General features: G+C 38.6%; 1 protein-coding gene across 1 annotated transcript; it reads left to right on the forward strand.

Annotated features, from left to right (window-relative positions):
• The first annotated feature begins 10,580 nt into the window (after window positions 1-10,580).
• LOC132643811 (uncharacterized) lies at window positions 10,581-13,014 on the forward strand. The gene is made up of 4 exons (XM_060360339.1): window positions 10,581-10,753; window positions 11,066-11,633; window positions 11,865-12,321; window positions 12,743-13,014. Exons 1-4 carry the CDS (start codon window positions 10,581-10,583, stop codon window positions 13,012-13,014), a joined length of 1,470 nt encoding a protein of 489 aa, XP_060216322.1.
• Window positions 13,015-13,895: the final 881 nt, after the last annotated feature.

Raw genomic sequence — 13,895 nt, forward strand, 5'->3', positions numbered from 1 at the left:
TGACAGGTGGATTTATGCCATGATCATCTTTTCTTCCCTTCTTCAGGCCCTGGGTGAAAATATGCTTCCTGTGAGAGACGGCGGCGGTCGAAACCTGAGTAGCCTCATTAGATGCCTCAGGAGATGACTCAATCGAATGAGACTGGACCACAGGAATAGAAAAATGAACCTGAACAATTTAATTTAGATTTATCATAAACTAAACATGAAATAACATATAAACAATTATTTAAAAAATTATTTCATTGTAAAAAAACAAACCTGTGTATCGACGGCCTCTTGAGATGGCTCGTCAGAGGGCTCCTTAGCTGGCTCCTCAACGGTCTCCTGAGCGCTACCCGGAGCTGTAGCTGGAGATGGAGACGGGTCCACAGGCGCAAAAGAATGAACCTATAATACATGTAAATAATATAGTTTAGATTAATAAAATAATTAATTAATACATTATTTTATTGTAAAAAAACAAACCTGTATGTCGACGGGCTCCTGAGATAGGATGTGAGAGGGCTCCTGAGCGGCCCGCGGAGCCAGAGATGCAGATGGTGTCGTAGGCCTGGCTGTAGGACGAAGAAAGTACTCATCGAAAATAATATCCAAGTTTAAGTCCTTATTGTCCGTCTCCCATATGTAGATCACTAACTGGCACCTGTGGAAATGATGAACAGGGATCATAATGTGTGAATATCTCTGGCGTATATCCAGGTCTCTGTGAAGTTGACGACCTGGAAGAAGAAGTCGATGGGATGTCTGTAGCCGATGGACCCTGACGGGCTATATCGTCAGGCTCATCTACTAGACCTCTGTCAGCCCGACCACCTCTGTCAGCCCGACCACCTCTATCAGCCCGACCACCCTCTGGAACACCCTCTGGTACAGGCTCTGGAACATCCTCATCGACACGATGCCACTCCTGTGCCCGTGTCATGCTAGTGTCAGTAAGCTGAACTATCCGTGCTGCATATGCCGCTATCCCGGGGTCGGTGAACTCCGTAAGGGGAATGCTCTCATGGCGTATCATCAGAGTCATCTGTAGCTGCATATATTTGCAAATTTTAAGAATTGAATAAATTCGTAAAGTAATACATAATAAGACGATGGATTAAGTGTAAGACTAATAAAACTTACCAGCGCCTCATACGCTCCTGAGAGTGATGCATATCCTCGGCCATCAAGACGAGGCATCGGGGTTTGGCAATCAAGGAGCGAGTCATGTATATGTACCACATCATGTACTCATGGACCGGAGTGTCATGTTCGACCGCCGCTATAGTCATCATCCTCGCGTTCCATGCATCGACTTCCTGGTGCATACGCTCCCGCCGTGCTACATTGTCGATCGACCGCTCATTCCTGGTATAGTGGGCGTGCTCCAACGTGTAGTTGCGGGTATGTTCTGTACATGCCCAAACTGCCACAACACGCGGTCGGGCGCGTGATGCTCAACGATGTCCATATGGATCAATGGACACCGTGTCATCCACATGTGCTCACCAGCCCTACAAAACGCCGACAACTGACCCGAAATCTGATCATACGGCGTCCATATGAAAGTCTATAAAAAGAATTCAACTAGTTAACAACAAAAGACTAACAAAAATAACAAACTAATTAACATAAAAAAAAAAAAAAAAACTTACCTCGGGCGTCGTCATGTGGTCTAACTGATCCCTAAACGGGAGAATAACATGGTGCGTCGCCACATCTCCGCGCGTATGGCATATCCTCTGCAACATAGTCATCGGGTGGGCTGAAAAGGTCTCAACCTAGTCCACATCCATATTTGTCATAGTCATCAAAAAAAATATTTATCAATCGTCGTTTCGAAAAAATATATTTAGTGTTTTATTACACACACTTGAATATATTACCTGAAGAAGAAGGCTAAATGCAGCGACCTCAAGCCTCTCGCCCATAGAGGCTCGATCAAATCCTCTGTACATGTAAGCCAGGACAGCGGCGCCCCAACTGTAACATCTTAGCTGGTCTAGATCCTCAACAAAGAGTAGATACCTCATGCTTATATCCGCACCCGACGTGTTCGGGAACATGATGCCCCCGAATATGATGAAAAGATATAAGCGAGCACGTCGATCAACATCAGCCTGAGGCGTCGCCTCGCCAGTCGGATATTGCAGATGTACGAGGCGCAAGTGAGCACGGAGGGAGGACCACAACAACCGACTCCGTCCACGCATATCCCTCTGCAGAGGCACGAAACCAGTGAGCCTAGTCAACTCCTGGGGATACGACAGTTGCGGAAGCTCCACTCTATACAATGCCTGTCCATCAATATGTAGACCATAAATCACCTCGACATCCTGCAGGGTGATGGTAGCCTCGCCAGTGTGGAGATGAAATGTATGGGTCTCCGGTCGGCAACGCTCTATCATGGCCGTCACTAGAGCCCTATCGTGCACAAGCCGACCAACCTCGATGCACCGGTAGATACCGCCCTGACGTAGTATATTTATGACATGAGGATGTGGGGGAATAGCCTCTAGAATATCCCATGTTGAGTCCCCCGAACGGGTACGAACCACTCTACTAGAGGATACCGGTGTATCCCATACATACCGGGACCTATGCTCATGCTGTAAATAAAGTACCCCTCTGTTGTCGAAGGGCCCCGGCTCCATGGAGGTGTCCTATCTATTTTAGGCATTTTAAATTAATCATTAATACATGAAGTAAGGATTAAAGTGGTATATTTTTTACGCATTTTAAATTAATTATTATTTTTTTAATTAATCTCTAATACGTAGTATTAGTTATGTAATCTTTTACCTAGAAATTATACAAATGATTGAATCCTAGACTAAGGATTTTCAATTATATTAGCAAATAAATAAATTAACAATTAAAGATATAAAGATTAATAATTAACAAATAAAAAAAATAACAATTAGCTAGCAAACAATTAGCATATAATTAATAAATAAACAATTAACTAACTAATCAAACAATTAACAAATTATTAGCATATAATTAATAAATAAACAATTAACAAATTATTAGCATATAATTAATAAATAAACAATTAACTAATCAATCAAATAATTAACAAATTATTAACAAATAAACAATTGGCTTAACAAAAACTAAGTAAATAATTAGCTAGTCTAACAATTGAAATAACTAATCTAACAATTAACAAATACTAAATAAACAATTAACAAATAAACAAATAAAAAAAAATGAAAAAATGGGCAGAAACAGCCCCCATTTTGCGCACAAAAAAAGTGCGTAATTTTTTTTTTTTGTCGATATCTGCAAATAATACACAATAGTAATGCTTAGGTTAATAATGTAATAGAAAAATCATAGTAAAATACCTAGATTGAAGCTTTGCTTTTGAGTTTTTGAATTGAATCATACGCCTCTTTATTGCGCAGAAACTTGTTCCTAGACTTCAATATACCAAAAATATTGACTTTTGGGTTGGAAATCAACAAGAAAACGATGTTTTTGATCGCGTAGGACCTCGAAAATGCACCTTTAATGGCTGTTTTTTTTTTTTTATTTTGATCGTGGGGGACCAGTGGTGGGGAAGATGGAGTCGGTATATTTAAGAGCTTTTACGCATAGAATCTGTGCGTAAAAGGACTTAAGTGTAAAACTACACTTTGGTCCTTTTAAGCACAGATTCTGTGCGTAAAGCCTGTTTTGGTTTTTTTTTTTTTTTAATGGGTTATTTTGGTTCCAAAAATTTATTTTTGGGTTACAAAAGTCTTGGACTCCTATATTTACCCCATTATCTCATAATTATACCCCACTTAATTTTTCATCTGAATACAACACTGCTCTCATCTGTTCCCTGCAAACATTCGGTCATACAAGTATTCGATCCGTCATTTAAGCTATTTACATTATTGTTCCAAGAGATCGAATAAGAACTTCTTCCTCTTTTATTATTCAGTTCTTTGATTATTATTAACTGTCTCGCCTTACTTTTTAGTTGTTATTCGTTGCTTCAAACGTTCAATCAAAGATATACAAATTGTTGAATTAATTTTCATTGCTAAATGCCCTTTTTAAACAAATTCAATTGGTTTTTCTAATAAACTAATTTTAGGCTAAACAATGTTGATAACAATATCTAGTTGAAATTTATAACACGGAAATAACAACAATAAAAAAATAAAAAGTCATAAAAAATCAACTCAATTGCAAATCATGATAGAATTTTATTAATACTAATTTATTTTCTTTCTAATCACATCACTGTTTGATCACTATCAAGAACCCTGGAAGTGTTTCCAATTAAAGTTGTTATTTGGATGCGTGACGTCGTTTGAGTTGTTTTTAACGGCTCACTCAAAGAGTCGGAACCAAAATACCCTAAAAAAAACATTTTGAACTAAAATATCCCAAATAAAAAAAAAAGTAACCAAAGTACCTTTAGCGCAGTATTTTACTGCGCTATAGCACTTGACGGAGACGGAGCCGTTAAGTGCTATAAGGCAGTAAAATACTGCGCTAAAAGAAACTTTCTCTCACCTATAGCGCAGTATTTTACTGCGTTATAGGAGCTTGTCTCTCTCCTATAGTGCAGTAAAATACTGCGCTATATTACTTCACTATAACTCGATCGGGTTCCACCACTGGTCCCCTCCAGTGGAAAAAAAAATTCAAAACGTCATTGGAGGCGAGCCAAGGTGGTCCCCACGTCTTAAAAACGCCGTTTCCTATTAAATTTCATCCGGAAAGTGTAGATTCTCGGTATATTCAAGTCAAGGAGCAAGATTCTAAATTCGAATTTTAAGAAAAAGCGGCGTACAACTCGATTAAAATAACTCTACAAAAAATCTTCGATTAAGGTTTTCTACTATGAACTTTTGTTATTATTTTGTTATATACATTATATTGCATGCACGTTTAACATTTAATCGTCGTTAATTTCCAAAAAAAATGCATAAATTTCGTTTTTTTTTTTGGTTGATCGGGCTGGGCAGTGGCCTCAGCCACTATTCTGTTTTTTTTTTTAATTCATTATTTGTTAAATGTTTATGAATTGTTAATTTGTTATATGTTTATGAATTGTTAATTTGTAATATGTTTATGAGTTGTTAATTTGGTTAATTATTTATGAATTGTTAATTTGTTATATGTTTATGAGTTGTTAATTTGGTTAATTATTTATGAATTGTTAATGAATTATTATTTTGTTAATTGAGTATTTGTTAAACATTCTTTATGAATTGAAAGAAGTTGATTGGTAATGAATTATTATGTTGTTAACACTTTGTTTGGATGATTATTATGTATTGTTTTGACATTTATCGTATTGTGTTGTATTGTATAGGACTAAATCAGTGGTTACATAAAATAGAGTCGTTACATAACAATATAATTAAAGTAGCAATCAAAGCAAACATTTTATTTAAATTAACAACATAATATAATACAATAGGTAACAGCCATCCAAACAAGTTGTAAACGATTATGAAATGTTAATCTATATAATTTTAAAAGCGTGAATATATATGTTAAATAAAAAAAGATTATCTTAAAAAGAATAGTTAAAGTTCTTCTTTTCATAAATACATAAGCTAACGAAAAAAATGTAAAGTTTATAGAAAAATATGTGGTCGACAAATATACTCTTTTAGTTTAATTTTATCGTAGTTGTGTTGGCTATTTGGTCAACTAAAAATATATCACATATTCAAAATAGAGTTCCAAACAAATATTACTGCTGAATTTCGATTAGTTAATATAATTTATCTTTCATTTCAAGAATAATGACTAATTTAGTTTGTACAGACCGGACTCTTTCATGGATCTGAATGTTCCCCCTGGGCCCGATGTTCCCCCTGCGCCCGATGCTCACCCCGGGCCCGCTGTTCACCCGGGGCCCGCTGATAGATCAGTATTGTCTTTGCAAGACAATCATAGGTCAGAGTTATTATGGGTCGGTACTATAGGGATATCTACTAGGCTCCGTCCCCGTAGGCTGCAGAGAGTGTGGGCTCTTTTACGCGAGCACCCCCCACACCCTCGCGTGTTGGAGATATTGTTTCGGGGCGGAATCTACCGTTGCGTGTCCGTTGGTTGGGTACAACATGATTGGGCGCTCATCACGGCCATGGTTGAGCGGTGGAGGCCAGAGACACATACCTTCCATCTTCGCATTGGTGAGGCCACGATTACGCTTCAGGAAGTGGAGGTCCTCTTTGGATTACGGGTAGATGGAGAGCCACTGTACACTCGGTACGAGCCTCCTCCTGGTAGGACATGGGTGACGGAGTTGACTAAGCTCACCCACTTCGTGCCTGATGCCGCGGCCCAGATCTCGGGACAGAGTCGGGTTCAGCTTAGTGCACTCTGCACTTATTTGGAGGGTCTGGATCCGGTTGACGACGGCACCCCGCAGGACGATGTTGATCGCCATGCCCGTTTGTACCTGCTTATTATATTCGGGGGCATCTTGTTCCAGAATTCATCGGGTGCCTTTGTCAGTTTACGTTACTTGGTTTTCTTGGAGCATCTGGACCGCTTGGGAGACTACAGCTGGGGCGGTGCTGTTTTGGCGTATCTTTACAGATGCCTGTGCCGAGCGTCTATAGGTGCTGTCAGAGATGTGTGTGGATTTTTTGCTCTTCTCCAGGTAATATTTTAAGTGTGTGTTCCTTTAATGTCAACAAACCTCTTAAAAGGACGACTAAAAAATCGTATTTTCTAATATCGCTTACAGTTATGGGCGTAGGAGAGGATGCTGCCTTTTCAGCCCGTACCTAGGCATCACCTTGAGATTGACATGCCTTATGCGAGGAGGTGGACAGCGGGTTTTGACCGGGATGTCGATATGCACCACAGTATTCTTCCATTCCGGGACCAGCTTGATCACATGACGGACAATGCGGTAAAACTATTTAAATTTACATTAATAATTTAATTAAACATCTTTTCTACTTGGTGATCACTGATTTGTATTTATATGTTATGCAGCTATTTATATGGACGTCGTACGCTACTATATTAGATGGTTTGCCCCCCTTCTGGAGGGCAGGTCAGCGGGTTCGGAGGTCGCGGTGTCCATTGATACACATGGACATCGTAGAGGATCACATGCCCGAGCGTGTCTTACGACAGTTTGGGTATACACAGAGTATACCCCCTGATGTCCGTCATGAGCTCTGACACTACCAGCGGGACGATCGGGTTGCCGTTGATGACGATTTTTTGGCTTTCATGGATGTCCAGCTCCACCGTTGGGAGAACAGGTTGGGCACTTTAGCGGTGGTCGGCCATTTGACTCCCATTGAGCAATACATGCGCTGGTATCATCAGATCACACGCCGATTGATCGGCAACCCAGCTCTGCGTCCCCCTAGGGATGTAGGATACTCAGCACTCGCGGGGCAGTACGAGGCATCGGTAAGTTTATCGTATTTAGATTTATCTAATTTCATTAATTGTTACGTTTTAAAAATAAAGTTTTTTTTTGTTTTTGTTAAACACAAATGCAGCTGGTGGTCGTACAACGTTTACGCATCTTGGGGTTATAGCATATGCCTTACCCTGGGCTTGCGGGGCTTGCCGTGGAGATGGTTAGGATTTCCGAGGATGGTATACGGCAGGCATGCGAGATTAGACGCATGGCGGAGCCTGTTCCGGAGGCTGAGTATCAGGCAGCACCGGGTGCTCCCAGAGGAGGAGGCCTTACTGGCAGAGGACGCCGTGCTGCCGGAGGACGCCGTGCGCATAGAGGACGCGACTCTGCTGCTAGAGGACCTGGTGGTGGAGGACACCATCTGGTAGATGAGGCGGATGAGGTCGATCCCATTCCAGAGGGTGTTCACGGTCTAGTCCATCCGCAGCCCTTCCAGGCCGGTGCCAGCTCACCTACGTTTACGCCGGCGCTCTTACTTGCTGAGATACCCGGGTCTTCATCACAACCGAGCCAGGATGCATACATGGAGGAGTGTGATAACGTTGATTGGGCGGCGTTAAGCGCTTCATTAGCTGATGAGCGGCCTGTGAGGAATTTAGAGGGAGCCCGGATTCTTGACTTCGATGAGTTTTTGATCCCGGTTAGTATTTAAAATACTTATTTGTTCATTTAAATTATTTATTTTAAATATATATATGTTACTCATTATTTAGTACTATTTTATATTTTAGGATTCGGCGCCAGCGGGTCCACCAGAGCCACCCACTCAGGCATTTTCTCATGGGCCTGTCGAGCCAGCGATGTCTTCCCATGTGACTGTCGAGCCACATGTAAGCTTTTAATTAAAATTAGTTTTATTCAATATAAGGTCAATATTTAATATACATATTTGATCATTTAAAGTACTTACTATTTCATTTTTTTTCATATTTTAGGATTCGGCACCAGTGGGTCCACAGGAGCTGCCCATTCCGGAGCATTCTCATCAGCCTGCCGAGGCAGAGGTGTCTTCTCATGAGACTACCGAGGCGCATGTAAGTTTTTTACTTAAAACTAATTTTATTCAATATAAGTTAAATATTTATTTAATTTTTATAACCTTTACTTGGACTTCGAACAACATGTCGTCCAAGAGACTACCTCATATTCACCAGCACACCCATCTCAGGAGCCTACGGACCCATCTCAGGAGCCTACTCAGGCGCCCGTTGACACACAGGTTTGATTAAATAAATAACGTTAAAGTATTCAATATAAATAAGAAATGGTACTAATATTTATATACTTTTTAGGTTCATCGTTCGGCGCTTGCGGTGGCGACTCCCGACGAGGAAGAGGTCGAGTTTCCAGACCCAGCTCAACCTGAGGTTCTGAACGTGCCAGCGGGAACAGATCCCAAGAAGAAACACGTTCTAGTTAAGGGCGCAAGGGCTAGGGGAAGAGGAGATGATCATGGCTTGGAGCGCCCGGTTATTAAGAGGAAAAAGGGCGATGGAGACGATGGCGAGGGCGGTGGGGATGGTATGAGCCTTAGGCCTAGGGATAGTCTCCGGCATACTACATGTGGGACCCATCCTCGATAGTGTATATACATTAGTGTTGTACAATTTATCGTAAATATTATCTATTTTTTGCATATTTATAAATATTATCTTAGTCTTTATTATTGTTTATAGTTTCACATCCTAAATTGATAATAAAAAAAAACGTGACACATTCGAAATAAAGTTAAACATTAATTTAAAACTAAGACGAAACCCTAAAAGATAAATAACTTAAAGCTAATGACTGCAAGTCTTCAAACAAAAAAGGACTTCGAGCACTTTTCAACCACTAAAATGACAATCCAAAGTATTGCGAATTCTTCATGTGTTGAGCCTGTTTTATTAATTGTACAAATATAACTAGAGTTCTATATAAAATATTGAAGTTCCGGAATCTCAAAGCATGATTAATATACGGCTAAACTACGTAAAAAGGATAAACTACGTAAAGAGGAGAGAAAATGTGATGTTCTTGAAAATGGCGGACTCCTATAACGCAGTAAAATACTGCGCTATAGGTGAGAGAAAGTTTCCTTTAGCGCAGTATTTTACTGCGTTATAGCACTTAACGGCTCCGTCTCCGTCAAGTGCTATAGCGCAGTAAAATACTGCGCTAAAGGTACTTTGGTAACTTTTTTTTTTGTTGGGGTATTTTGGTTCAAAATGTTTTTTTTAGGGTATTTTGGTTCGGGACCCTCACTCAAACATGGACTAAAAATGCGACAATTTTGTGTAACTAGAGGACCATTAATGCTCCAAATTTTTCTACTTTTTAGAAGAGTCGGTTTATATAGCAAGATCGTCGTCCGTCCTAGGCCCACTTTTTTATTTTTCTACAATATTAGAAGAGTGGGTTGGATCTTCGTCCACCCACTCTTCTAATATAGTTAAAATTTAAAAAAAAGTAAAACTTACACAAATAGCTACCTTTTAATAGCCTCTAACAAGTTATAGCTATAAGTTGAATATTTACTTTTCGTAGCTGGTTTTTGATATATTTTAGATGAATCTCGGCTAGCTGAAATATAGTGAAATACATTGATATATAGATCGGCAGTTGAGTAAAAAATGGCTATATTTATGGCAATAAGAATCTTTTCCAAATTAAATGGTGATTTGTATTAATGTTCCATGATTCACGCAAACCTCATGAGGTTCCATTACAGCTAACGTCTGTCAATCAAATTAACTCCATTCAAATACTTTTTGAATTCAAAAAACAAAATCAGCATCTTATCTTTCCCAAAATATAGCAAAAGTTCCTTTTTTTTTTTTTTCAACAATCTGCTTTGCGCTAATACAGAAAAAATCTCTTTCGTTTATTAAATTTTTCAACAATCTGATTGGAGATACGTTGTTCTAGTGGAGAGCAGTAGGAAGATCAGATTACAACGTATCGCTCTATTTGTAATGATATAAATGGCCAGCGTAACCGCTTTGATCCGACATTCTGTTTTTTTTGGAACGATCAAAATTGTTTTGTTAACTAGAAAATAGATGCAATTGTATTCAGTGATTATTGCAAATACGATGAACTGGTTGCTACGATTTCAACTCAACTTGGTTTGGATAGTTGCAGAAACAAAATATCAATAAAATATGTTGTTGAGGGGGATACTCAACCAATGGAAATACACAACGATATGGGAGTTAGGGTGTATGTTGAGCTTAAGAGGGAAAAAAGTGTTTTGGGGATGTATCCATTGTGCGTTAGTATTACAGATAATGATATTGAGGAGATTGCAATTGTTGAGTGTGTTTTTAGAGACGATGTGCTTCAACTTGGATATGATGATAATTTGGAGGATATGGATGCGTATGATTCTAATGAATTCGATCTATCAAATTGTGGAAAGGTTGTTGTATTTTTAGAGGAGGACAACAAATTGATTATTTCCAACACAGAACAGAAGGAAATTTTTGTAGATCAAATTTACTAGGATAAGGATACATTGAAACTTGTAATGGCGAATTATGCTATTTGAGAACGATTCAATTTCAAAACTGAGAGATCAAATGCTATAAGGTATGTGCTTTCCATATTCTAACTTTGCGGGAGATAATAAATGCATTACAAACTGCTCGTTACTGAGAATGACTTCATACTGATCTATGTTTTATTTTGTAGCTATACAGTCGTATGTATGTCGCCTGAATGTGAATGGAAATTACGAGCTTCAAGTGTTGGAAAATCTGAACTGTTCAGAGTTAGGTATTTCCATGACGAACATACATGCCCTTTGAAGGACAATGTATATTCACAGAGGAAAGCAACAAGTTGGTTTATTGGGGAATCGGTTGTTAAGCCGAAAATAGCTAACCACAAGAGGAAAGTTAGCCTTGGGGATATAATGGACGACGTAAAAAATGAATTCGGCGTAGATGTTTCTTACATGCTGGCCTGGAGAGCTAGAGAAAAAGCTATGAATGATTTGAGGGGGGATCCTGCTGCTTCATACAATAAATTGCCGGCATATGTCTATATCCTAGATAAAACATATCCTGGATCACATGTTAAAATGCATAAATCATGTGAAAATGAGTTCTTGTATTTATTTGTTGCACTCAAAGCATTCATAAAGGGATTCGAGTGTTGTAGACCAATAGTGGTAGTGGATGGTGCACACCTTAAAAGCACGTATAATGGTACATTTGTATCCGCAAGTACTTTGGATGGTGCAGGTATGTCTATTCCTGTGTGTTTAATTTCAATAATATAAACTGAAAATACATTGTATAAACTGAAATATACTGTGAAATATATATTACATTACTCTTATCTAGACTTAAAATATAGACTGATAAAAATACACAGTTTATGATTAACTTTTTAAAATTCAAATGTATATACAAGTAATATTCTACCACTGCCATATGGTTTGATAGATTAGGAAAATGATAAGTCCTGGACTTGGTTCTTTGAGCAGTTCAAGCTAGCTTATGGTATTAGGGATAACATGTGTGTCGTGTCCGACAGACACGAAAGCATAATCAAAGCGGTGTATCGGGTGTATCCTACTGTTCCTCATTTGTCTTGCATATGGCATTTGTGGAAAAATGTGACTAAGAAATACAAGTCAAATGATGAAGTATTGAGTCCTGTGTTTTATCCACTTGCCAAAGCATACACACAGGATGAGTTCGATAAACTGATGGAAAAGATTGAGAATGTTGATATACGGGTAAAGGAATATTTGGATGATGCTGGAAGGGAGAAATGGTCTCGGCTATATTCACCTGTTAATAGAGGTTGGACGATGACTTCGAATATAGCGGAATGTATTAATGGAAAACTAGTAGCGGCAAGAGAGTTGCCTGTTTTTTATTTCCTTGAAGAAGTTAGGAGGATGTTTGGGAGATGGAATTGCACAAATAGAAAAAATGGTACATACACATTCTCAACACTTTCGAGACGATACCAAGAAATGCTTTCAATGAACGAGTATAAATCGTTACGCATGAGGGTAAGTTTTTTCTTGATGATAAAACTAGTTTGTTTATATCTCAGGGTACACTTCTCTGTGTTTTTATGTATTTCATTGTATTTAGCTAACTGCCTTAAGTTTTCTTTTAAGTTTATGGAACCTGACATGCAATGTATTTTTGTTGTTGAATGTGCATGTTTCTTAGGTTGAAGCATCAACTGAATATGTTTATACGGTTAATGATGGACCGCGGCGTTTCATAATTGATTTGAAGAGGAAAACTTGTAGTTTCCGGATGTTCCAAATGGACGAAATACCATGTTCACATGCCTAGGCTGTCTGAAAGAGTAAAAATCTAACGGCTGATGCATATTGCTCAGAATTATTCAAGCCAAATACAGTGGTGAATACGTATGATGTGCCGATTGATCCACTTCCTCACGAGAGTGAGTGGAATGTTCCAACACACATACTGGAGGAGGTTGTTCTTCCACCGAGATACAAGCGACCTCCTGGTAGGCCAAAAAAGAAGTGGGATAAGCCATTAATGGAGCTGATGATTGGTAAACGTAGGAATGCTTGTAGTACATGTGGACGTCTTGGTCATAACAGGCGTTCGTGTGGTAATGAGCCACTTAAGAAGAAGAAATAAATGTCTAGTCTTCATTTGTGTTTTATTTCTAGGACAGTTGTCCGATGATGTTAAAAAAAAAAAAGAATCAACTATATTCCATCTTGAATTCATTTTTTTTTTCTGTGATGTATTTCACTGGTGTTATGTTATAGAATTGAACTAATATGTTCAATATAAAATTACAATGAAATAAAATTGAAATACATTGGTCAATACTTGTGCCTCAAAAAATGACTTTATATGTGCAATGATTGTTTTGGGAATACATTTGATTCATACAGAACAAATTGGCCGAATTATAATACAAAAGGAAAAACATTCTGGAGTTTTGTAAATTCACCTCATCAGTTTTGGTGGCTGTTTGGACGTTGTGAGTGGTTCGTTCCGGGCTGGTTGTTTCCTAACAGTAGAATCTGTAACTGAAACCTGTCTGCGTTTCTTATGAGGGGGTGAATCAGATACGGCAGACCGTTGTTGCTGTTTACCCCTTACATTGTGTGGTGGTGTGGTACTGAAGTCATCATAGCCATCATCAACCATCTTGTTTCCTTCGGCAACTTCAACTCCGTCTGTTGGGTTGGGGATAGCTTGTGAAACAACAGGAGGCAAATTAAGTCGTTCCAACTCAGCAGTGGTTGGAACAACATCATCAAAAGTACAAATCTGTGAAAAAAAATAGAAATAGTGAGATATACATTAAGTACATAAAAAGAAATTGAATGAAATATATTTGTATGGATACATATAATGGTGTCAACAAAAATATATGGAAACATTTATGATATTTGAGGGCTATAATGAGAAAAACAGTGATATAGAGGACTGAGTCGATGAAAAATATAGTGAAATACATATGATTACACCCCCTGAAAAAGCGATGATCTACATTACAGTAAAAT

The sequence above is a fragment of the Lycium barbarum genome, chromosome 6 (genome assembly GCF_019175385.1).
Source record: "Lycium barbarum isolate Lr01 chromosome 6, ASM1917538v2, whole genome shotgun sequence".
NCBI classification, from domain to species: domain Eukaryota; kingdom Viridiplantae; phylum Streptophyta; class Magnoliopsida; order Solanales; family Solanaceae; genus Lycium; species Lycium barbarum.